Source organism: Bradysia coprophila, unplaced genomic scaffold (genome assembly GCF_014529535.1).
Source record: "Bradysia coprophila strain Holo2 unplaced genomic scaffold, BU_Bcop_v1 contig_70, whole genome shotgun sequence".
Lineage (NCBI taxonomy): Eukaryota > Metazoa > Arthropoda > Insecta > Diptera > Sciaridae > Bradysia > Bradysia coprophila.
Genome location: NW_023503941.1, coordinates 2,715,130 through 2,741,585, shown reverse-complemented (window position 1 = coordinate 2,741,585; position 26,456 = coordinate 2,715,130). Strand labels below are relative to the sequence as shown.

At 35.2% G+C, this 26,456-nt stretch overlaps 2 protein-coding genes and 1 long non-coding RNA gene across 10 annotated transcripts in view; 1 reads left to right on the top strand and 2 right to left on the bottom strand.

The window, feature by feature from the left end:
• Positions 1-11,567, top strand: part of LOC119083716 (regulator of G-protein signaling 17) — a 44,981-nt gene extending 33,414 nt beyond the window's left edge. For all 8 annotated transcript variants that reach the window (XM_037193511.1, XM_037193510.1, XM_037193509.1 and 5 more), the window contains 5 exons: positions 4,841-4,918; positions 7,005-7,066; positions 8,247-8,413; positions 8,509-8,630; positions 10,634-11,567. In XM_037193511.1, coding sequence (XP_037049406.1) covers positions 4,841-4,918; positions 7,005-7,066; positions 8,247-8,413; positions 8,509-8,630; positions 10,634-10,721 — 517 coding nt within the window. In that variant the 3' untranslated portion in view covers positions 10,722-11,567. The remainder of the gene's footprint in view (positions 1-4,840; positions 4,919-7,004; positions 7,067-8,246; positions 8,414-8,508; positions 8,631-10,633) is intronic.
• An 8,724-nt stretch (positions 11,568-20,291) lies between these two features.
• LOC119083737 lies at positions 20,292-21,065 on the bottom strand. Its single transcript, XR_005088916.1, has 2 exons — positions 20,996-21,065; positions 20,292-20,560 (listed from the first exon to the last, which is right to left on the bottom strand). It is a non-coding gene; the product is annotated as an uncharacterized LOC119083737 (long non-coding RNA).
• A 3,559-nt stretch (positions 21,066-24,624) lies between these two features.
• LOC119083712 lies at positions 24,625-25,951 on the bottom strand. The gene is made up of 4 exons (XM_037193501.1): positions 25,874-25,951; positions 25,655-25,804; positions 25,403-25,583; positions 24,625-25,225 (listed from the first exon to the last, which is right to left on the bottom strand). The coding sequence occupies exons 1-4, from the start codon at positions 25,916-25,918 to the stop codon at positions 24,864-24,866; spliced, it is 738 nt and encodes a 245-aa protein (XP_037049396.1). The 5' UTR covers positions 25,919-25,951; the 3' UTR covers positions 24,625-24,863.
• Between the last annotated feature and the right edge of the window lie 505 nt (positions 25,952-26,456).

Sequence of the window (26,456 nt, the reverse complement as noted above, 5' to 3'; positions counted from 1 at the left end):
GGAGAAAAGTGTATAAGGTAACCGGTATTCAACTTTGGAAAAATTGATTCGAAGCGATTGCAGTTCATCGTACAATTCAGGCGCATGAACGTTCACAATTTTGTTCAACGTCAACCGTTGAAATAATCAGCATTGTCGAAGAGCAGAGCGTCGAGCAACTGTTAAATCGAACGATTTCTTGCTTATTTCTGTACCATCAGCGCCGATAAAAAATTATTTTTTTTGTTGGTGAACGTTTGACCTTTACAAAAAAAAGGTTACAGTTGGAGAGGGGAGTAGGTGAGGTGTTATGTTAACTAATTTTTCATCGTGCAATTTGGAAGAGCTGTCTTCTATATCTACATTGACAATGTAGTAGCACTTTCCTTTCCTGTTGTCATAGGCCTTCGATTTTTTTCCATATTGTCAGAACGGCTAACACTGCTAAGCCCCTCCTAAACCCTTTCAAATGACTTGAACGGTTACTTTCTCTGAAACGGTCAATTCGTTTTACGTGAAAAGACCGATGTCCCTACTACATCACAGATGGCGTTAATGCGAAACATGAGATAGTAGTTTAACTAGCGAACTAAGACAAGAAGATGACAGTCAATATTATACCGTTACCTAGATTTGCAGGCTGTATATGTGACAGTTGGGATCAAACGTCGGTCTATTCCATCTGTCAAAGTGACTTTTTAAACGTCAAACCAAAATTTTTAGCCAAATAGTCACAAAATCGTCTATTCCATTTAAAGAATTGAGGAAAAATAACCAACTTCGTAACTATTTGGCATAAAAATTTTGGTTTGACGTTTAAAACGTCACTTTGACAGATGGAATAGACCGACTTTTGATCCCAACTGTCACTATATATCCTATATCCTATATAGGAGCCATGGTGCGTTTAGCGCTTGTTTAAATGAAACATTTTGGATATTATTACCAGGCACAATAATCATTGTTAGTTCTCATGCATAACCTTTCATTGTCATGCACCAAGGTCAAGTAGTTAATGCTTGGATACCCTAAACGTACAATTATCCATTTTATTCGGGTGAAACGTTTCTGTAACCAAACACTCAACCGACGAACATTGCCAGACTGAAATGTAAATTTGAAAATACTTTCCCCCAATTATTATATCGCTTTTTCATTCATTTCCGATTTTCACGCAACATCATTTGCTATAAATAAGTGGGGAACGTTTATGTAATATGTAAATGTTCGTCACAATTGAAAAGAAAAACGGAATCTTCAGCAAAATATTTTCCTTTTTATTATTTAATAATAATGGCAGAGATATTATAGATTAAACAACCTGAGTTCAGTGTGCACGGTGGATGTCAGTAGCGTGGCATGTATAGGAAGAAGGAAGCATTTGACTAGAGCAGAGATTCTGAGAATCTGCGATAAAATCTTCCACGGCTTGTACTACAGTCTCACCTCTGACAAGCCTTCATTCTGTCATGTTAAGTCAAAATAACGTATCGCATTTGTGTCTCTGCCTTTGAAGAGCTTGTTTTGTATTCCATTGAAATCATCGACTTTACAAAGCTTTCGAAAGCTCTCCACAGCACACATACAATACGATACGCAACTTTCAAACATATTAGGCGAAGATAATCGCTCTCACTTCTTCTCGAAAACAGTTCATCCGTTTACATCACAGTAAAACAAATGCCGATGAATCAAAATGAATTGAGAGAGTACTGTCAATTAGTTGACATTTAGATGGAGGCAAAACGGAGTGCTACTTTTTCAACGGGTTGACTGCGATTCAAGCTGACCTGCTTGCGATTCAAGCTCACCTACTGGAGAACTTTCTTTGACTGCTGTAGAGCTTTACTTCCGTAAAAGCTTGCATTCTCTGATAGCTTTAACACCGTGAGAGAGAGAGAGAGATAGAGAGAGAGCTTTAACTCTACTTAAGTTTACACATCCGAATCGCTTTAAGGCTTGATTTCCACTTACCAAAAAAGTGTTCAGTGGGAAAGACAAAATTAAATTTTTTCAATTTTTGCTTTGTTTACGTGTTTACTCTCACAAGGTACTTTTTGTTGAGTGGAAACCATACTTAACTTCCCAAATTGTGTCGTTGAACCTTGAGACAATCACTATCCACATTGCACGCCACTGCGTCAAATCAAAATCTGAATGGAAACTATGACGATGAACGATAAAAAGGGCTAATAATTTATTTAAAGAGCGAAATCGTTGCTGGCACGCACAGTTTATGGATGAATCCAATTGTTCGTTTCCATTATTTGGTTTATTGCCGGTGCCGTTTTTTTTCGCAAAAACTGTTAGTTCCAATATTTTGGTAAAGAAAATGCGTGAGTAATCTCTTTCCGGCATAAAATCCCTTTATTTCGAGAATTAGGCTTCTATTAACCGTTACGGTGACGACCGTAACACAATATTTCCACTCACAATTCAATGTAGAATCTCTGGAATGTTGGAACAAACAAAACCTTTTCGAAATTTGTATTTTAGAAAAAAATGCGAACTCGAGTGGTCGGAGGGTCTCTGCAGCAGTTGTCGTGTGTTGAAGGTATGTCACAAGATTGACGACTTGCCACCTCTAGTCAAAAAGTTTCAATGATCTTATCCGTACAGCTCCGACTCTTGGATGCCCCACACGAGTGCTAGTGCTCATCCAGAATGAAAACATGGAAATCTTGAAGTTGTTGGTCTCTCTATGTTAACCTGTTACAGACGGCAAGCATATGACCGGTATTATTACCGGGTCAATTACTTCCATTGATCAAAGTATTTTTGATCGGTTGATTTCAAATCTTGTACTTCAATTGTTTCAACATTCATTTTACTGAATAAAAGACCATTTTACCCAGAGCTTGCCATTATTGTTTGTCGTCGTTATCGATAACAGATGAATATGAATATGAATATAAAGGAATATAAAGGAATGGAAGTAGAATTTCCATTAAATTTCAAATTCCACCTTGTCTTTTTCAGACGAAATTTTATCGTTCCCTTTACTACATTCGTTTCTTTCACCGGTGACGTCCTTTAATTGCAACATCAGGTAGAGAACGACGAACAACCGAAACCATCAAACATTTACGAAAATTGTTTTTCTTCAGGATTAATGTCAATCCTTTGTCACATGTTCCTTTTTATTTGAATTTTTTATCCATTCGGCATTTATCAATAATTTAAAATCTCAATTCGAAATGGTGTGGTGATGCGAAATGGTGGCGTTGAAATAATGCTCACGCACTCGTTCCGGGAACGTGAACATTTTAATGCTTAGATTTGGTTTTTATGCGTTCTCTAGAACAGGATTTTCGCACCTGAAATTTAAATTTGTGTACGGTTTGACTCGAGGGTTTAATTTATAAATAAAATATTTTTTTTGTTTTGGAGAAGTAGGAAAAGAACCATTATGGAGACGAGTGTATAAGGATAAAAGGGTGTCATTGTCGGGAGATACATGGCCCATTCGGCATGAGAATATCCAAGTAAAAAATGGTTTTTTGTTTACCAAGGGGAGAAAATAGGAAACTCCAACAAGAGTGAAAGTTTATGACCAGAGCGAAGCGAGAGCCATAATTCGTTCGAATTGGAATTTTCTATTTTTCCCCGAAGTGAACACATCCGTTCGTGACGTGAATTAACCTATTTTCTCCACTCAATGAAGATGTGGTTTTGTTGACAGTCTGATGACAGTTCAGGTGAGAAAAGTTTTATTTTCTTACCTCTTGTTCTTCTTATGGAGCGAACAAGAGTTTATTCTCTTTGCAAGTGTGTGTGTTCAATTCGAAGAGAAAATAGAAAAATTTTAAATCGAGCGTATTGCGGCTCTCGCTTCGCTCTTGTTGGAATTTTCTGTTTTCTCCACTTGAATTGGTAAACAAATAACACCATCCTCTGCTACTGGGGTCATACCTCACGAGGTAGCCGTTCCATACAAAGCTTCCACGACAACAGACTCAGTTCTCTCTTACATTTTTTCGTTTCGATTTTGTTATTTCTCACTTTTGTAGTTTTTTTCGCTTTTGTTTATCGTTGGTGTACCTACATGTTTCGATTGATGTTTCATCATCAACGAAAACAATAATTAAATTCGTAACAATTTCCTGTTTACCGGGAAAAAAAAAAATCCCACGAAAATTGAATTTCATTTAAAAATAAAAATTCATTCTTAATCGGCGCTCATCGCGCACTTGAATGTTTAATGAAATTACTGGAGTCATTGTGCTAAGAATAGAATTGGAAATTTTCGGATCCACACAATTTCGATTCGAAATTACGATCAACATTTCAACGTGCAAACCGGCGGTCATTACATCACAAGTCCTTCGGCAATAATGGTTAAATCTACTTCCAAAAGATAACAAAATTCGTTCGGTGTAAGATGGACTAAAAAGTGGTCCTTCAACACATTAGTGGTTGTGTTTCCACCAAAACGTTAAACAAAAAGGAAAGGGCAGACACTCAGGGTGTCACAGGCTTTACGGAACCCAAGTTAGAGGTGGAATAGTGATCTTTTAACCGCTGCATTCGTTACGTTTTCGTGTGGTTAATGTTGTTGCAAGTGCGTTGTTTTGTATAAAATGTTGCTGGAGCAACTTAACTTAAGACATTTCTGTAATTTTGTCTACAATTAATTGAGAAAATCGTCACATTGTAATGAACGGTAATGGTAACACACCGTAGCAAGCAAGCTTCACTGATCTATGTTCGATGTGGTCTACTTAAATCCTTGTTATCGAGCAAAGCTTAATATATCCCAAGATCAAGCTGAACCAGCGTTCCGTGCTTTTAAAACCTTACGATAGAAATCTACCTCGCAATTTATGTAAAATGAAAATTTTCTTCTTCTCTTTCATTCTAGTTTGGCAATAAAAAGTGCAGAAGACAATGGACCTACTAGAAGAGACCCAGCTACGGATCTTTTATGTGATGGTGAACAGTAAGTTTCAGCAAGAGATTTTTCATTTTGTCCTTAAGCTAAACAGCCGGAGCGTTACTTCAAAGAGCAATGTCGACCATTGGGAACATTTTCGCTGTATTCGAAGTGATTTCCCGTGTCCTTAAGGCAATACTTTATGATCCTCCTGAGAGAATGGGATCTTTAGTCCCCAATCGATATTTTCACTCGAAAAATTTCTCTCCCGAAAGTCATTTTGAGAATTTTATGTGAGCTGAAAGAACAAACTCAGGCTGCACTTATCCTCGACACTGTCGAGTCGACAGTTGACGGTAGAAACTCTCTAGCATTTCAAAATTGATTATGAAAATTTTGACCCACACTCTAAAGCTAAGCACATTGATCCTGATACGAAAACCAATCGTTCTAAGACTTCTATATTGAACGAGGATATGCCTAGTGTATATCTCCTCATCCGCTCCACATTGTAGAAATTGATGTTAAAATGACAAATTCAGGGCAATGGACCCTTCATCTACATTTTTCTCCATTTGGCCAAAAAAGTGCCATCATGGCTTCACAGTTAAAAATCGATTTTAAGAATGTGTAGGCCAAAAACCGACATTTAAGTAGTGAGGTTCTTTGTAGCCTACATTTAGGCGAAAAATATTCGTTTTTCGATGGACTCTTCTTCTACATTTTTCTCCATTTGGCCAAAAAAGTGCCATCATGGCTTCACGGTTAAAAATCGATTTTAAGAATGTGTAGGCCAAAAACCGACATTTAAGTGGTGAGGTTCTTTGTAGCCTACATTTAGGCGAAAAAATATTCGTTTTTCGATGGACTCTTCTTCTACATTTTTCTCCATTTGGCCAAAAAAGTGCCATCATGGCTTCACGGTTAAAAATCGATTTTAAGAATGTGTAGGCCAAAAACCGACATTTAAGTGGTGAGGTTCTTTGTAGCCTACATTTAGGCGAAAAAATATTCGTTTTTCGATGGACTCTTCTTCTACATTTTTCTCCATTTGGCCAAAAAAGTGCCATCATGGCTTCACGGTTAAAAATCGATTTTAAGAATGTGTAGGCCAAAAACCGACATTTAAGTGGTGAGGTTCTTTGAAGCCTACATTTAGGCGAAAAAATATTCGTTTTTCGATGGACTCTTCTTCTACATTTTTCTCCATTTGGCCAAAAAAGTGCCATCATGGCTTCACGGTTAAAAATCGATTTTAAGAATGTGTAGGCCAAAAACCGACATTTAAGTGGTGAGGTTCTTTGTAGCCTACATTTAGGCGAAAAAATATTCGTTTTTTGATGAAAAATGGAAAAATGTATTACTTTTAAAGGAAAAATTGGTTTGTGTAAATTGATGTCATCTGCACAGGTTTCTCCAAGTGTGATAAGTCATCACTCACAAACCAATTTTTAGGAACACATTTTGGCGTGCTTTAATGGTATTACTTTGAAAAAAAGATTTTTGTTCAGAGAAATCATCAAAAAACGAATCTTTCTTCCGCCTAAATGTAGGCTACAAATTTGTAGAGGATCCATAGCTTTTAAATTGAATTTGAATTTTACCCGCTTTAGTTTGAATTCACATTAATTCGTTTTCATTCCGTTTTGCCTCCGTGTACATGTCATTTGGCATTTCATACAATGTAGCACATTGTTTGAAATGACAACTGTCGCGTAGACGGAGGCAAAACGGAATGAAAACGAATGACTCGGAGGCTACCTTTAAGTCTGGTTTAAGTATAGTTTCCACTTAAAAAGAGCACTCCGTTTAGCCTCCGTCTACATGACAGTTGTAAAATAGAACAAAAGAACTGTCACGCAAACGGAGTGGAAATTGAATTTATTTCAATTTTTTACTCCGTTTACGTGACAGTTCCTTTGTTCTATTTTACAACTGTCATGTAAACGGAGGCTAAACGGAGTGCTCTTTTTAAGTGGAAACTACACTTTACACTTAAAAATGTTCGCCTTGAAGTATTTCTATTGGTTGAGATTCGTCTCTCTCTCTCTCTCTCTCTGTTTTTAACCAATAGAAATCCTTATAATTAAATACCTTTTAATCGAAACACGAAAATAATTTCCTTTTCTCCTTTTTAACTTGCATCAAACAGACCAACGTTAGACGAAATTAGAAGTTGGGGTAAAAGCTTTGATAAATTAATGAGAAGTCCAGGTAAGTGAAATGCAATTTTGATAATCCAAATCCTAGTTGATCCTTTGTCCATTCGTTTTGATTATATTCTAAAGTTTTCTTTCGTTAAATTTAAATATTTAAGCTCGGGTGCAGGATGTAATGCAATTTTAATGAACTTTCAGTGTTTCACTTCCGACATACTACAGCTGGCTATAACCAGTACTAAAGAGTTCTAAGTCTGGCAAATCGAAACAAATCAAATTCTGGTTAAAATTCATCCGTTCGGATTGTGCAGAATGTTGCTGTAGACCGGAAGTAGGGAAGGTTAAATTTCTCAAATTAGGGTTGATCTCTCAGGTTGAACCTGAAGTTGATCTATTTAGAGTTTTAACACACGTCACTGCATCGTTGATATTTGCAACGGAAAAACCCTATATGCTCAGGGTACAAATAATGCCAGTTTCGCTTAAGTATCACCAGGGCCGTACTGGCTACCAAAAGGCACCTTTGGGAATTTTTTGTGTGAGGTCGATGAAATTTGAAAAAGGACCCAGAATGGTCAGTCCGGCACTGACTAATGAAAGCAAATTTAAGAAAAGTAAAGGAAGTAACAATTAAAAAATCCAATTTGTTTACGATGCTTTCGTTTTAGCTAGGGTCGAAAGTGGCTTATTACACACCTAGGGAAAACAAGAAAATTGATTTTGGGATTCAAAAGCATGTAAACTCCATTAAAAAACTCGGGACAAAAGTTGAAAAGTCACGTTTTCGTGTTGTTATTGACCTCGGCTTCGCCTCGGATCAACAAAATTCACACGAAAAATTTACTTTTCAACTTTTTATCCCTTGTCATGTAAATATCTATTGTTTTCGCTAAGACCTGAGGAAAACAAGAAAATTGGTTTAAATTTCAAAAGCGTGAAAAATCCATTACGTGACTCGGGATAACATTGAAAAGCTACCTTTTCGTGTTGTTATTGACCTCGGCTTCGCCTCGGATCAATCAATTGGATTGTAATCGTTGAAACTGGGACTTCTTCATTTTCTCCCGCTACAATCAAGTTCAAAGTTTTTGTTCTAATTCAGTCGCCGACAAATACGTACATTACATCAGCACCCGAACTAAGCCATTCAATGCTTCGAAGCAGACCTTTGCTCTTCCTTTGATTCTATTCCAACGAGATGCCCGCATTAATGGTTTTATCCGTTCTCCATCTAGGTGGTCGTAAAGTATTTCGTGATTTTCTTCGTTGCGAATATAGCGAAGAGAACATTTTATTTTGGTTAGCCTGCGAAGAATTGAAAAAGGAAACCAATCCGGAAGCGATAGAGGAAAAGGCCCGATTTATTTATGAAGACTATATATCGATTTTGTCACCGAAAGAAGTTAGTGAATCGAATTTCGATTGATTGTGATGCAGAGCACTAAAACGTTTTTTTTTCTTCCTTATTTTTTTCTTGCGGAAACTTCGCTTTTTCAGGTATCTTTAGATTCACGTGTACGAGAAATAGTTAATAGAAATATGGTGGAACCAACGCCACACACGTTTGACGAAGCTCAACTACAAATTTATACATTAATGCATAGAGATTCGTATCCGAGGTGAGTAAATCCATGACAGAGAAAATTGCAAATCAAACACTCGATTGGGGATGCCAGAATGATGGTGATATATGCCTCCAAAATGCACCGATTTTTTTAAATAAAATTTATTTTGTTTTCAAAATACGACACCCATTTTTACCGATACTTCAGCCGTCAAAAATGTGACTGGAGGCTATATGAAAAAACTTGTCTGAGTTACCTGGCAACTAGAACATTATGTTCGACCACATTTTCAATCAGCGGAATATCTTAAAACAGTTGAAACTCAGAAATATTGGGTCGGCCATTTCGAAGTTTTATGAAGGCGGCTCAACGTTTCAACAGTTTTACTAAAAAAAAATCGGTGCCCTTCAGAGCCATCCCGTAGAACAATTTTTTGTTTAGAATAATGAGCTACATCGATAAAAAATAAGTTGCAAAAATTGCCTCGACTAATTCTTATGTGTACATTGATTCATATGGCTGCTGTTGAGTTGGTAGCCCTGTACATTCAGAGCCTTTCATTCAGAGTATTACTTTTGTGAGTAACGTCTTACTCACACTGCAAGAGAAAGTCGGATTTCATAACATAATAGAACCAACAAGCAGGACCAAAAATATTTGGGAAATTGTTTTTCTAAATTTAATTCCAAAAATAGGTTGCGCCAAGAATAGTAATGAGCAATTCTCTGGCGTTCTAAAGCAACACACTCCAAGAACTGAATTTAAATGAGAGGCCTCCATGACGTATTAGTCCAAAATTCTCATGTAATTTTGTATGTTGGTATACCAGGTATGGCCGATTCATCAAAATCTGTCGATTTCTATTGAACGCACTCATTATTTTTGTCAAAAGAATATGAAAATGGGTGCGTTAGAATCCGTTTTTAAAATCGGTATTTCCTCCGAGGTGACGTTAGACCATACCTGGGTAGTTTATATTCATTGGGTATAATATGCCACTGCGTTTGACGGGCCCAAATGACAGTTAATAGGCTACATCGCGAGGGAATAAACGCACTCACTTGCTGTGGGGATAAACAAAAAACATAACCGCACATACGCAATTTTCCAAACAATAATGTTTTGTTTTTACGATATTATGTGCAGGAAATTCATTAGAAATGTAAATAAATAGTGAAAATTATGAAATACTGTGAAAATAAGCCTTGTCATCGAGATTTCAGCCGAAAAAAAAGATTCATTTTTGGTTTGGAATGACAAACATCCGATACGAAATCGCCAACAAAAACAGAACATGACAAAGGTCACCGAAAACTCTACGACACGACTTATTTTTACAATATTTCATAATTTTCACTATTTATTTACATTTCTGATGAATTTCTTGCACATAATATCGTAAAAACAAAACAATATTGTTCGGAAAATTCGGTATGTGCGGTTATGTTTTTTGTTTATCCCCACAGCAAGTGAGTGCGTTTATTCCCTCGCGAAGTAGCCTATAAAATCTGTTACATTGCGTGTTCTTTGAGTGCGTTCGCGTTGTCTAGAGGTGTGAGGCGTTCAATAATGATTAGGCTCAAAACACACGTGTCAAAAATCGAAATTCTCTTTGTTCTAGTTTCGTTAAGCATCAAAGAACAAAGAAAATTTTTGCCGAAGCACTTTTTCGTTGCCACGTTTGTTCTGAGCTTTAGAAATTCTGGGTGTGGATAATCTGATCATTAAGTACTCATTTTAGACTACGAAACGTTTATTTCTGTAAAATGTAAATCAGGTTGATTACAGAGAAATGGTAACAGGAGCTAACGTGTTGAATCTGCGATGTAGAACGTACATACGAATAACAGTTAGATTGTATGGGAAAGAAGCAGACACTTTTTACTCTTTTACCACTTCTCTTCCATACAACTCAGACATCATTCTTATGCCCGTCCTGCCTTATGCCGAATCGCCACGTCAGCTACCATTATCATTGCTCCAAAAACTACCGCAAAATTTTGAAGATCAATAATTCCAATTTGTCAATTCAATCTCTCTTTTTTCAACCAATTCAGGTTCATCAACTCACCCCTATTCAAAGCCCTAGCCCAAATACCTGAAGGAGTATCAGCATCAGGATCACAATCAGAAAGTCCAACTTAGTCTTTTTAATCGATAAGTGAATTCTAATTAATTTTTGAGCCGTTTCGCGTTGAAACAGTTAATATAAAACAGAAAAGTTTAGAAAAGATGAAGAAAACTTTCAATCATTCACCCCATTATAAGAATATAGAAGATACCAAAAAGAAAAAGAAAAATTTCTGATAAAAAAATGTAACTCAAAAAGTAAAAAATTAAGCAAACCAATTTACAAAATGATGATGATGATGATCATGATGATGATAATATTATACAACCAGCGCTATTTATAAAAAGGAAAAATCAACACACACAAAAACATAAAATCTTAAATTACAAAAATATTTAGCATTTAAACTAGTAAAAAAGGAACAAAATAACGAAACAAATAAATTTCTTAATTTTTAAAAAGATATGAGATAAAGGAGTAGAAGAAGCAGAAGAAGAAAACGTTAAAAGCAAATGCATAAATAAAAACAAAACCTAAAAATTTAAGAGAAAAACAAAAAAGAAAGAAAAAATGACTTTTTTATATAAATTATATAAAAATGGATGTTCAACGTATTGTTCAACTTTACATTCAAACACAAAGATTAAAGTTAAATTCAAAACTAAATGTAAATTTAAAAAGTGAATCCAATCGGAGAGAAAAACCAAATTTAGTTGGATTATAAACAAACAAAAACAAAATGCAAAAAACATTTTTTTAGAACATTTAGAGCAATTAATTTTTAAAAATTAAAAAATTTTTAAATAATATTTAATGAATCAACAAAACAAAAATGAAAACAAAACAAACAAGCAGGAGAAGAAGATGATAAAAATGATTTAACGATTATAACATTAAACATTAGTGAACCCTTAAATTAATAAACAGAATTAGAAAAACAAAAACAAAAATAATTGACCAATAGTCCACGTGTATATCAATGCCACTCACTTTGAAAACCTATTATGCCATATATTTTCTCTCTATCAGAGAAATGACAACCCCACAATTAGAATGAATATGTCGATGATTTCAGAAATACTACCAATTGGCTCATTGCAACAAATGATGCGACGCGCAGCGGGAAGAAATAGACCATACGTTTTCACATAGAATGTGGCGACAATGATTTGTTGTGATCAAAATGTGATCAAACTTAAGGCAATTGGGCTCAAAAGTCAGTCAATTTCTATTGCATCTGTCAAAATGACGTTTAAAACGTCAAGTCACCAAAATGTTTCAATGAAAGTAAAAGGAACAATAGAACTAATGACAATTTAGTGAAAGAGAAACGTTTTCGTAAATACAGTTTTTTGACGTTTAAAACGTCATTTTTGACAGATAGCTTTACTCATTTCCGATTATCAAATATTTCAACATAGAAATTAGTGTTGAACGTGAAAATTGCAAATAACTGTGTGTCAGAGCAGAGCGCCACCTGTTATCATTTCTCTGATTTCACTACGTAACACGGAAAATTGTTCTGTTTTCTGACACTATCTGATTGTGCTGAGCAGCGCCATCTCGTTACCATTTCTTTGCCGTCATAATATACATATTGATGGTCTGAAAAGCTAGTTCGTTATTTGCTACACAGGACAAGTGACCTTTCAATTAAAGCTGTACGATATAAGCTGGCTGAGACTAACAATCGTTAATGGCCTTACCACCTCTGACTAACAAAAGTGTCGGCTCAACCATATTGTTGCTTTGTGGTTAACCTATTGATGGCGAAAATAGCTTAGCGAAACCGTGACCGTTGTGAGGGACCGCAGTATGCACGTGGGCTTTCGGCCTGTGACAAAAAAAAATGGAAAAAATATTTATGTAAAATGTGTAAACGATTAGCACAAGTGATTTAGTGATTTTTTTACAATAAATAAATTTAATGAAAATAGAAAGAAGTTTAAAAATGAAAAATAATATTTTCTCAATGTATTAAATCTAAACCAAAAAAAAGGAAAAACAAATTAGAAAGAGAAAGTAAAATTATTTATTAAAAGAAATAGAAGAAAAAAAACTAGATGAAACCAATATACAATATACTTATACAATGAGTTTAGAAACTATAACTACAACAACAGCAACAGCAAAACTTTATTATAAAACCATCATTTTTTTTCGTTCAGTCGAACGCTTTTAGTTTTAAAACACAAATGAAAATGTCGGAGATTATAAAAAATATAAATCATTTTAGAGTGTAGCTTAGCCACCCATGATTTCCAACCTGTTGCGACGCGTAGTGGAAATGAAATATCGTCCATAGTTAAAATTGCAACCCTAAGTGGTGACAAAAATAAGTGTGTCTTTATTAGTACAAATCATGCGTAGAACGCAATGCCATCTGTTGATTGTGAAAATCGCTAATACAGCTCGTCGACGTCTCAGACATTTATAGACCATTTTAGTGTCGTCAAAATGTCAATGAAATAGAGGCAAGACTAATGACACAGATTTCTATATAGTTGTCTCTCTCTCTATCTGTCTATCTCTTAACGCATAGTACTCTTACTCCAAGCATGAACACTCAGATGTGAGATCTCAAATTTTGAGTCTATTTTACGCATCAATGCGTGTGATGTAACTCACAACGAAAACATGCCTGCTGTCTGTACCAAAGAAACGCAGAGATTACAGAAACCTCCAAACATTTTCTGTATCATGCTGACATACCACAACTGTTTGGACACTAACGTGCTTGAAGTCAAAATTAAATCCCGTCATCACTGGAAGCGATAACCTTGTATCGTTGTTATACCGTTCCTTAACCTGTCACAGACGGGTTTCATCTGTTATCTCGACAACGACAGCAATAATAAACGACAAGCTCTGACTAATAAGACAAAAAGCATGTTCAAAACAAATGAAGTAAAAGATTTCTGAAATCATTCACTGAAAATCTTCGATCAAATGAAGTAATAGATCAGATATATAGTAAAACTGTTAACATACGTATTGCCGTCTGTGACAGGTTAAATTCGGTTTCGGTCCAATATGCAAATGTCTTGGTCAAGGTTATTCAAGGTCGAATAGATCGGCATACTTAGTAGGCAGTTTTGTTATAGTTTCCAGTACTCTGTGATGTGTCCACTCTAGTGCTCATGAAAAGAATTGGCTGAAAGGTGCATTCATTGTGTTAGACTCGAGAGATGACGGCGTGACGATATCATTTTTTTAAAACCGTATTTATCTGGCTGTCGATTATCATCAGCGTCACCTATCGAGTATATTTCTATTGCGAATCGCTACGCAGCTACACTCTAAAAATCACGTAACAATCATCATTCTACTACATAAATAAAAGGCCTACTACATTCATTTCATAATTTTGCTTTAATTTTTAGAAATAAATTTAAAATTAAAAAAAAATAAAAACAAAACTTCCGCGCACGAAAACGTCAGTTCTGAAGATTCTTCGTTTTATTTTTTAAACAAATGGCGGACTAAAATGGCTGCATTAGAAAATTAAAAAAATAAATAAAATAAAATAAATTCAAACAATCAACCTAAAAAAACGTTTTTAAAGAAAATGACAATTTGTGAATGATATAAAAAATTGCATAGAAACGATAACAGGTGGCGCTGCGCTGATCCTACGTCTAGTCGAATGGCATATTCACAGTCATGCATCCACAAAATGCAATATAGAATCATATTCTACCTGTGGTGTCAACGCAGCGCCAACTGTTATAATTTCTCTGAAAAATTGGCCTACAGATTTATATGTTTTCAACCAATCGTTAAGCATTTATAACCTTTATTCTACCGAAAGGCACATTTCGGTCAACACTATTTTGTATGTGGTTTTTGCACCTTTAAGCACACATCCATCCACTCTTTTGTTACAATTTTTCCATTCGTCACAATCTGAATCTAGAGAAGAAAAAATTTCAAATTGTTCAATATCGCCAGTATCCTACCCTTAAGACGTTCGCTCTAATTGTTGAAACTGTAACGTAAAATTCGCCTGTTCTACTTCAAGAATAACGGAGCCTCGCAACGTGTCCATCTTTTTTGCAGAAATTTTGTATTTTTATGATTCGCTAAACTTTAGCATTCGTTAAAAATATAATGTAGTAACATACATGGTCAGCGATCGAAGTAGATAGACCGCTGAACAGAGCGAACATATTGGCATGACAATGAAGGTTTCAAACGGAAAATTGACATTATCAACCCCGATCATACGAAAGAAAACCCCATTTTCTTTACGGAATAACTCAGATGATATAGTGATTTGGTATACAACGATTTTGATTCCCAATTTGAATCTGAAAATAATTATTTTTAAATTTACCGCTTCAATGCCACTGAAAACCAGAAAAAAATATTTTTTTTAACGTATTGCACGCACACTGAATACACAAAAAAAAACAAAGAAGAAGAACAATACATTAACCGTGGACCCAAAATAAATTCTTTCGTAAAACAAATTAACTTAAGTAAAGTAAAAAAAAAATCTTCAAAATTTTCTATCTTCAATTCTTCACTTGTGATGAAGCACAAAAGCAAATCTGTTAAGTTTCATTTTAAGGAAAGTTATTTAACCTCAATGATACAATGATTTCACGACCAGAAAAGGATGCTGCGGGATATGATCCGGTATGGAAATACCTAAAGTCAATTGATTTTTGAGTCAATTCCATTTAGCAGAGAACTCAAATTTGCAATATAGTCATGGTCAGTGCCGCCTTTTCCATATGAGCCAAACGGGCAAATGCCCGTGGCGCCCGAAGTGGAGCAGAGGGAAATGGCGCCCGAGGTCCTTAAAAAAAAATTTAGCTTTACTACATTGGCGCCTATTTTTCGAATTGCCCGATGGCGCCCAAAAGCTAAAAGCGGCACTGGTCATGGTCATGGTGATTCATGCCCTGTAATACCATGGGACGACATACTAGTTTACACAAAAAACTGAAAAAGAAACGACCTGGTTTTTCATAGCTAAATACTTCCGTTTCTTGAAGTTTTACCCTGAAAACTACAACAGCGCCATGTTCAGCTACATTACAAGATCCATGCTCCGTTAATTACGTCCTAGACCTTATGTTCACTTTCCATAGCTGAATACGGTGCAACATAAAATGTGTCACCGAATGTCAGTGGCGCCACCTGAATACGAATTGCAACATCTATTTAATTTCATAGATCATGTGGACGAACTTCCAAACGTCAAACACGATCCCAGCTGTTAGACTTGCTGAAAAATTCGAATACTAAGTACATTCAATGCTGAACTATCGAAATGCTCTAAACGAAGATAAACGTGAGGTTTATGATAACTTTACGAATATTTAAGTGGGGTTGCGTCGGTTGCGCGACGAGTACGGTATAATGAACATATAGCTAAATATACACATCACCAAAGAATTGTGACATTTTCGCCAGTGGCGCCATCTGTATTTTCATAGCTAAATACGGTCTAACAGTGTTAGACTCTAACACACAACTAATGACACAATCTGAACATTACAGTTGCGTCCATGTTTTTAAAAAAATCATTCGAATTGACACTTTTGTTCACAGAACTCATTAAAATTGATGAAATGGTGTTGTTCCGCAGCTCACCGAGACGAGGAAGCAAATTAATAAAAAGAAATTTAATTCACTTTTGTATAAAAAAAACATAGATCAATAGAATACTTAAATGTCGGATAATGAAAATAGTTATTTAAAATTTAAAGAAAACAAAAAAAAAGATTTAAATTAAATATAAAAATGCACCAATATTTATAACAAAAGAAAAAAAAAACAAAGAAAATGATGAACAAAAATGAGATAAAATTTATGATATGTGGAAGGAAAAATGTGTAATTTTAAAATGTGTAATTAAAAGGTAAAAAATAAAGTTAAAGAAAATTAAATAAAACAAAAAAAAATGGCGACAGAGAGTGGGGAAGTGAAATGCATGTTTAAAAGAAGTAAATGAAAAAAAAAATAAACAAAAACAAAACAAAACTTTAAACAAAAAACCATATTAGAAGTGTGTCGATTTTTATTGTATAAAATTTAATATAAAAAAAAACATTAATTAAATGATAAAAAAATAAACAAAATACTTGAATTGCGTAGTAGAGGAGCATTAGGTCGAAGAAGAAAAAGAAACCGTCTCCATGCCGGAGAATATTTTGACCAAACTAACAATAGGGTCATATGGAACAAGTGGGTTGGCCTGTAGAGCATAGAATAGTGTCAATTGTAACTGCATGCTCAAAAGCGATTCCAAACTAGCTCTATCTGACAAAGTCGCACACACAAAAAAAAACGAAATTTTCACTTGACACTCACAAAAGCGACATCTACATTCAAATAGTCAAAATAACTTCCTTCAAATGAAAAAAAAACTAAAGGAACAAATCGATTGGCTGCTTACAAAGCAACGCAAAAGTGACCGAATCAAATCTTTTTTGTTCTTCTGTCACATTTGACAATGGAAAAATTTGAATTACGTCTCTTGCTATGTATCAAGGAAAGACTGCTTTCCTTACCCATTCTATCCTATCCTACTTAATGTTTTTCATCACATTCGATGGAAATTCACGTCCACCATTTGAAACTTGTGGTGTTTCGAAATTGTCTACTACAACTGGTCTCGATTCGACAGACGGCATATAGTCTAGTGGCGCTGTCATTGCTCGTAAGACTACAATTGGGAGTCCACGAAGGCGGGCTAAATGATTTGGAATTGCTTTTGTCACTTATCTTGACAAGAATAGGTCTATTATTCCAAGGTTATTTCAGCTGTCAAAACGTCATCAATAGAGACATAACTAAAAACGGTTGACGCAATGTTCACAATTGCGTTGAGGTTATGGTTCTGCGAATGCTCTCGTTTGTTTTCGGCCCCTCAAAAATCGTTTTATAGGTTTGTTCCGAGGTCATTTCGAAATGTCAAATTTCATCAACAAAAGGCAACTTAACCTTAACTTTCAGGTTGACGAAAATTTTAACGAAAAATTTACAAAGAATTTTGTTGACGTTTAGGTTATGTTCGTCTATGTGGATGAAATCGTGATCGTTCGTGTTGTCAAAGTTCGGATTTACAGTTATTTCGAACAAATCTATAGTACGATGGAACAGACCTTATTTTGGATCAATGTTGACAAGTGTATCTGGCATCTGGACAGTCTTTTTTTCATACAATTTCAATTGGCTAAAATGATCCCATTAATCTCATTCGGTCAAAATATTCCCCTGCGCGCAAACGGCCCCTTTTTTTCCTAAAACCAAATGCCACCTGTCCAATTGAGTATAAAAACAAATATAAAAGAAAAACGAAACCGTAAAACGTATTATATTTATGTTGTTCAATGAAATTTTTATATTTTTTTTCTTTCAAGTTTTTATCATTTTGTTTTTGTAGGAAAACAAAATTTTTTTCGTTTTTTTTTTCGTTTTAATTTTATTGAATTTAAATATTTGTTGAATTTTTAAATGAATTTATTTGCTGTTGATTTGATTTGTACAAAATAAAAATAAAAAATCTTTCCTTCGTTTTAACTAGACCATTGTGTGGCATATAAAAAAAATTTAAACAAAACAAATTTACTTATAAATTAAAAATAATTAAAAAGGAAAAAAAGGAAAATTCATCCGGCGATTATGTTAGGCCTAAAAATTTATTTAAGAAAATCCTTTAAAAAAAACAAACAAACATCGAGAATCGTTAAGAATATAATGAAGAAAAACAAAGAGTAAAAGCCGTGTGTTGTATATGTCTAAATCTTTTGAGTCTTGCCTATTCTTTGAACTGCGGATTAAAAGCGTTCAGAAATTGTTTGTTTTGCTAGGCTATCGGTAATTCCGTAAAAGTAATAATTTCACAGAAAAATGATAATAGATGGCGCTCCACTGACTATGCTTTGCTGTGTTGACAATATCTCAACACCCTACCACACCGCTAATATCTACCAAAAACAGTGCATTAAATTAGAGAGCTGCGGTATTTATTCACAGCCGAGTTCTTTAATAATGACGTCGTAAGTCAGCAGAAGATTCAAAATTAAAAGTGTCAAAGCTAAACGAACCGCAGTGCTGCGAATGGCTTTTATTTTCATGATCCTGCGCTGAAATTTATTTTTCAATTCATTTTATCCACTGAATCACCTAAAATTCTAATGTTTTCGATGACATACACTAAGCATCTGCAATAGGCCTGCTCCAAGGCCATACAAATTGTCAAATTTCATCAATAGAGACATCACCTCATCAATAGAGACATAACCTCATCAATATTTATATGAAAACCGATCTCTGTGGATGAAATCGTGTTCGTTCGGCCAGTCAAAATTTGTGTTTACTTGGAACAAACCTATTGCGCCAAAAACAGATGAGTTTAATCGTGTGACAAACGGATATGGTGACAGGTGAATACGACAATTATAAAAGTGAATTTGGTAGAATGATCAAAATGAATAAAAATTTGATTTCGTTGAAAATGCTAGTGGATTCGTTGACTTTCTAAAAATGTTTTGCCGTCACATAAAGCAATGAATCTCTAATTATGTAAAATCTGATTACGACTTTTAAAACTTGCACAGACTCAGATGGGCAGATAGAAATTTACATCGAAACTAATTGACATTCCTCCTTAAATAAATTAGAAAAATTGGAATTCTGTGTTGGGAGCTAAATATTTTTTGCTCGTAACGGTGTTTTCTGTCGATTTATTCCCTGAATTACCGAAGCTACACGGAGTGAACAAAAAAAAACGTTTTCTGATCGCTCCACCCTAAGAAACATTTGATTTGTCTAGAGTGAAACCATTTTTTCTAAAAATCTTTAATTCATTTTAAGAATAAATAAAAAATGACCCCGAAAGCTTAAGCAAAATAATAATAAAATACTCAGCCAGAGAAGAAACATTTTGACGTTTATTGACATATGTTGACGTTGATAAAAAAGAAGAAGAACAAGAAACAAAGAAAAAACAAAAATTAACCAATTCGTATTGAAAAGCATTTATAAAAATTACTAAACAAAAGAAGAAGAAGAATTAAATCAAATCAAATAAGAGAAAGAAAGCGCAACTGTTAATTTGAATAAATATAAATAAATGAAGAAAATCGATTTAAATATACATACCAATAAACAATAAGCTCAACGTCTATGTATAATTCTTTAGAATGATGAAACAAAACCAACAAATGGTGTAAGAAATCAATTCCAAAAATATTTCGTAATTTCTAAATGAAAAATTTTATTTTTGATTTCAATTTTTTGTTTTTGTTTTTATATTTTCGTCTGTTTTTTCATGAACTATAAATATTTTGACACGTGTGCAAAATATATATAATAATAAAAATAATAAATGATGAGTAAACAAAAAAGAAAATATGTTTTTAATAAATTAAAATTAAAAGAAAAACAAAAAAATTTTGAAAAAAACTAAGAAAAAATGTTTGTCATTATTAATGAAATGAATGTGATTTTTCTACCACTTTATATTTAGAATCAAACACCCCTTCTAATCTAAACAAAAAAAAATTATTGTAACAAAAATAATTATAATAAATCAACAAACAAATAATATTTAACGAAAAAAACAAACACACAAAATGAAAATTATTAATTAAATGCAAGAAGTTAACTTCAATTGGCGATTTTTAAGAGCATTCTCCCACAATCATATTACGACATTTTATTTATTAAAATCAAATTGATGCCGTGTAAGTGCGCCAAAATTCAAAATTTTCCTAAGCCTGAAAATATTCTGATACAGTCCATACACCATATCATATAACAACTGCATGGTGAACAGATGACATTGCTTCCAAAAATCTCGTCGCAACGCCATCTGTTATCATTTCCCTCAACGATTCTCCGAGCCGACGTATTAAATTGTCAACTGTGCGTTACGTTTTCGATAAGACGCCTTCTTATGTTTGAATACCACACGAAATGAGTGATCGACACAACGGATTAAAATATCCAAGCGGCGTATAGGTAAAATGTCAAACAAATAGGTTTCTTCCAAGGTGAAATTAAATGTCAAACCGACATCCGTAGAGCCATAACCTCAACACGTTTAACACTGTCAAAATAACAAACAAAAATGAGTCGGTCGGTTCATGTGTGGTTCATTTGGTTCGGCATAACTGTTGCTTGGAAGAAACTCATAGATTGTGGAAACTGTTATCGTCACTATCGCAAATATCAATGATGTCGCAGCCAGAAGGTCGGTCTTCTGAGCTACAAAATTTAGAAAAACGAAACATTTGTTGGGGAACTTAAATTTTCGATAACACTGTCCTTGAAATTGTTGGTCGTGTGAAGTGACAGAAGTAACCGACAGCGTTAATCATTGAGATACCTGTGAAATAGTGATAGTGGCAATATGTTGTGTACATTATTGTGACGCGGCCATTGCAAAGGAAATGTCCTCATATAGTAGGTCTGTCAATTGTTATGCAAAGTAAGCATAATTATGAACGTCGGCCAAAGTCCAACGTAATCCTTGGTTTTTTGGACTTTCATTTTTTTTTTGCAACTTAAAAATGGATTTGGCAACACCAATCCACTGAGATCCAGGCTCAGCCTTAAATTTCGTAGATAAAAACGATATCGTCGGAGTGTCATCTTACATCAAATTAGTGGAATTCAAAATATATTCACGAACCTCCTTCTTAACAGTTGGTAACACTTTGTACTTGTTTTTCTCGCTAGCTCAATTTATTTCCACTACATGTCGGATCCTTTCCCAATAACGCACAGGACGCACATTCGTCAAAAGACCATTCTTGTCAGTTGATAATAAGACGATGGTGTTGTATTGGTTCACTGACAGTTTAAAATGTTTTGAATTTTTGGCGCCCTTTTGCAGCATCATTAATTAACCAATAAAAAGTAAATCGCATAAAAAAGAGCAAAACAACAACAACAAAACGAAAGGTATATCAATCGTCAGAATATAATCGTTATCTATAGGAGACCTTTTTGAATTGTTATTGTTTTATCACAAACGTACATAACACACAAAACACACACATTTTACCTCTCTTTTAATTTTAGGTTGAAACATAATATTTTCGCGTTTAAAAAGTAAAGAAAAAAAATACAAAAAACCAAACCAACAAAATAATTATAAAAAAGAAATAAATTAAAATTAAGCGACATGTAAACCGAATGCGTTTTATTTTGGTCCGAATTCTTCGTAGACTTCTTTCTTCCTTTGAGCGATCTTGCATTTCACTCTGCTACAGCTTTTTTCGGAGACAATTTGATAGGAAATTGAGACCAAAAAAAGTTCTAAAATGCGCCCCCAATTTAATTCCGGGTCCGTTTTCGCCTTCGGCTCGGATATGCAAACTCTACACTTGTTCCTCAGAAGCACATGAGTTAGTTGGTGAGCATAAATGTATAAATGTGTTGAATATTGGGCTCATAGATCAACAGCCATTGTGCCCGAGGTCAGCTAAACCAAAGTATGTAAACACTGAAGGTAATGCAGACCCTCAGCGGATCAGAGAAATTACGGATCCAAACTTTGAGGTGAATTAATTTTCGTATGTTGTCTAACTTAGACTTGTGTAACATGACGGTCCTAAATCCTTTCAATTCACCACTGAATACAACTTGACGCAAACGAATTCAATACGTGTGCAACATAACGCCGCTAAATAGTTCCAAATTTACCACTAGATGCAACTTGACGCAAACGAATTCAATACATGTGTAACATGACGGAGCTAAAATTCACCTGAAAGTTTGGATCCGTGTGTAACTGTGGATTTGCATTACCTTCAGTGTTTATATACTTTGAGCTAAACAACCAGTTTTGTGTGTTCTCGCTCGTTTCCTTTAGTTTTTATTGGATAACTTCACAAATGATAGATATTAGAGAACGTTAGCTAAACGGCCGCTAACGCTAATTTCCAACGCTAAATCCCCCGCTAACGCTAAAATCAACGGTAATGCCCAGTCAATAAATGGCATCATTGTGAATGCATACACATGGACGACGCAATTTCGGTGTGTCTCGGTGTCGGTGTGTTTCTCGGTGTGACACATGGATTGGCGAGTTATGATTCACTGCAGGTTATACTCTTCAATGAGTATATAGAAGAGAAACGGGCAAGACAGGTAACAAACACACCGAGTCGTCCCTGATGAGTTCCCCAATGTGTTTGTCTTCACTTTACATTTCACTGGAATTGTAAAGATGAACTCCGAAGTTTTTGAATTTAGCGGAACAAAACGGTGTCTCTGGGTACTCTAGGGATAAACGAGACTCGGACGACTTTTTGTTTTTGTTTAATTCGTACTTGCGTTTTTACGCGGATTTGACTGTACTTGCAATTAGAATATGGCCCTTCTGTCGTGGTTTTTATTGTTCTGTTTAGCTTGGTTGAAGTCTTGAATATGGTAAAAAACTGACACTGAGACTGTGAGTGAACGGTGGATCAATGGACGAGATTTCTTTTCTTACACCGATAATCCGTAGACCCTCTAAGCCCCTGTGCGTCTTTCTTAATACGACAGGTAAGAAATTCCATTCTTATTGCGAGATGTATCAGATCAGAGCATTGTTTTAACTGTATTTCTATATACAGATGTGGTATTGGGTTCGATAATGAATGTATTAAGAGGTAGAAAAGACGAGAAGAAGACGATTGCTTCATGGATCGGCGAGTTATGATTCACTTCAGGTTATACTCTTCAATGAGTATATAGAAGAGAAACGGGCAAGACAGGTTTAGTCCCAAACACACCGAGTCCCAAACACACCTGAATTATTTTTGTGATTATTACTCCCACAATGAGATCGGATTAACATTTTATCAATGGAATTAGTAGATCTGATTTGTAGGAAGCCAGCGGTATTAAGCTGGAAACGTTTTTTATTCTCTTTTTAATGTTACAAATAGTATCCTCGACACGACGAACATGCAGTTGGAAAATGTGATTCGTAATACGTTTTATTGCAATCAAAAGTGAATAAAACTTTTCCAGCTTAATACCGCTGGCTTCCTACAAGTCAGATCTACTAATTGCATTGATAAAATATTGATCCGATCACATTGTGGAAGTAATAATCACAAAATTAATTTCATGTGTCTCAATTGCAGGTTAAACACGTGTTTGTTGTGTAGTTGAGGATGTCTGTCGTCGAACAGCACATTGTAAAGTTTATAGATTTTTTCCAGCACAGTGTCGCTGCCTTCCTGAAAATTAGATCTATGGATTGCAGTTATAAAATATTGATCCGGATGACCTTTTAAAATAATAAATGAAAATTAAATCGAAAATTGCGTCGTCCATGTGTATGCATTCACAATGGTGCCATTTATTGACAGGGCATTACCGTTGAATTTAGCGTTAGCGGGGGATTTAGCGTTGGAAATTAGCGTTAGCGGCCGTTTAGCTAACGTTCTCTATTAGGCGTCGTTAGCCAAACGGCCACTAACTTTAAAGTGAACGGTAAAGTAAACGATAACACTAAATTCGCACTAGGAAAAGCGTTACTGTTGAATTTACAGTTAGCGGCCGTTTTGCTAACAAGCCCAATGATTGAACCAATCCGATCAGTCTTTGAAAATTAGGTTCGTGTATCAGTAGCTAGGAGTCCATTGCGGATTTCCTGTTTCTGTGCAATTTTCTTACGTTATTCTCAGGGCCGTATCTAGATGGAGCGCAGGGGGGGGGGGGGGCGGCGCCCTTCTAGAGAAGTCATTTTTTCATTTTTTTTCATTTTTCCCATACAAAATAATTTTTTTGGACCTTGCGCCCCCCCTAGCGCACTCGGATTTTGAAGTCTGGCTACGGCCTTGGTTATTCTTCAGATGAAATAATTGTTGTAAATACTTGACGATGTAAAAGTTGTTGTTGTCACAATTTGAGTGTCTGTGAAGGGTATACTATCAATGTTTTCCCGCACCTGCTGCTCAAGGATCTAGAAGATTATTTTTTTGCTTAAACAAAATGAAACACAAAGTTTGATCGAAGGTTTACATTTTAATGCGATCGTATGTTTAACAGCAGTATCGAAACAATGGAATGTGAGCATTTCTGTGAAGAAAACAATACCAAATGCAGAAGCAGACGATCAGGGTCTCAATTCTTATGCCGTTCGTAACTTTAAGAATTTGTAACTTGACAGTTCTTATTGGGTTTTACACATGCAACTGTCAAGCTACGAATATTTGGAGTTTCGAACGCATAAGAATCGAGGGCCCAGAAAATTAAGTTGATGATACACATGTCACTTGATCGGCACTTTCACCCTGTAAATTATGAACAGTGCCTGCGGGACACTTAAAAAGAGCAATTTTTGACATCGTTGGCAGTTCTAAGCAGTAAGCATAGTAATGCACATCTCCATAACGGGAAACATATTTGTTTCCATTGTTTTCGCACGAAAATGCATTGCCACAATAACAGCTGTCTGCAGTTGACTTAAAACGGCAACTAAAATTTTCATTGATGGCCAAATTGCCATTCGCATCATATTGTTCATCGAACCAAAAACGATAATTGGCGGGACAGGTTTGAATTGTGTGAGTAGTTCCATTGCACACATGGTATTTAGTACAATCGGCAGGATCTTTGATAGATTCATGTAGAAAAGAAGAAGAAGAAATTGAAACTTTAGCACTGGAAATGTGTAATGAGCAATAAAAGTAACGGGACATCGGCAACAACACATTTTACTGGTCCGAGGCGAAGCCGAGTTCAATTAGAGCACGAGAACGCGTCACACGAATATGTCGATTGTATTCACCTGGAAAAATTCCGTCTGATGAACACATGAACTTATTCATTGCGTAATTGAAGCATTGTTGATCATTTGCTGGGAAAAAAGCTGAACAATCGGCAACGACAAAATTCTTTGTGCAATATGGCTTGTAATCTCGACATTTCGTAGCCGTCAGTGGAGTTGCAGCACCATTGCCATCACAATACTTTCAAAAATTTTAATTACTTTCGTTTAGAAAAAACAGGAAATTAAATTAAAACGAGAAGTGAAAGTTACCAACACCGTACTGCAATCGTCAGAGCATTGCTGATACGACTGTCCTGTTGCTCCCATTGTACACACATGACTGGCTGCCAATTTCGATTGCAGATTAATGATCAATTTTTCGTCAAATCCGTTTTGCAATGTGATTCCGAGGGTGGAAGACTATCGAAATGAAGTGAGTAAAATGTCCTATTTACACATTTGCTTTTTTACTTTTTACGTATTACGTACCACGACTGAAGCAGCCAACACGAAAACAACACTTTCTGTGAACATTTTCGGAATTGCTGAGAATTGAATTTCAATTGAGTGTTTGGTCTTGAGTTACCACTCAGTGTCTTTTATATGTTTGGTTTCGACTTCGAGGTCTGCCTCAAAGAATTTTATCTTTATTTGTTATTGTGATCCAATGCGTTGAATTATTGCAGAGCCGTAGCTAGAAAGCTGCTTTACAGGGTGCATCATTGAAAGATCTAACAATACTTGAAAAAAAAACCCTTTGGACCATAGAATGTAAACGTTAGGACCATTACTGAAGGTAATATGCGAATCCACAAAAAAAAACTCACGGAACCCTAGTTTCGGGTGAATTTAATTTTTTAACGTTGGCTACAAGTAAATTTGTTAGATTGCAACACACGCCAATACTCAATACTAGACAGCGCAGTTTCCAATGGAAGTATAAACCAGGTGAGGGATTCTTTTGAAAAACAGCCTACCGAAATCGGACGCATTTTCCAGTGGACTTATTTATATGTGCCTAGAAAGGTATTCGACCCTAGAAGCCAAAAGAAATTCACATATAAACAAACTC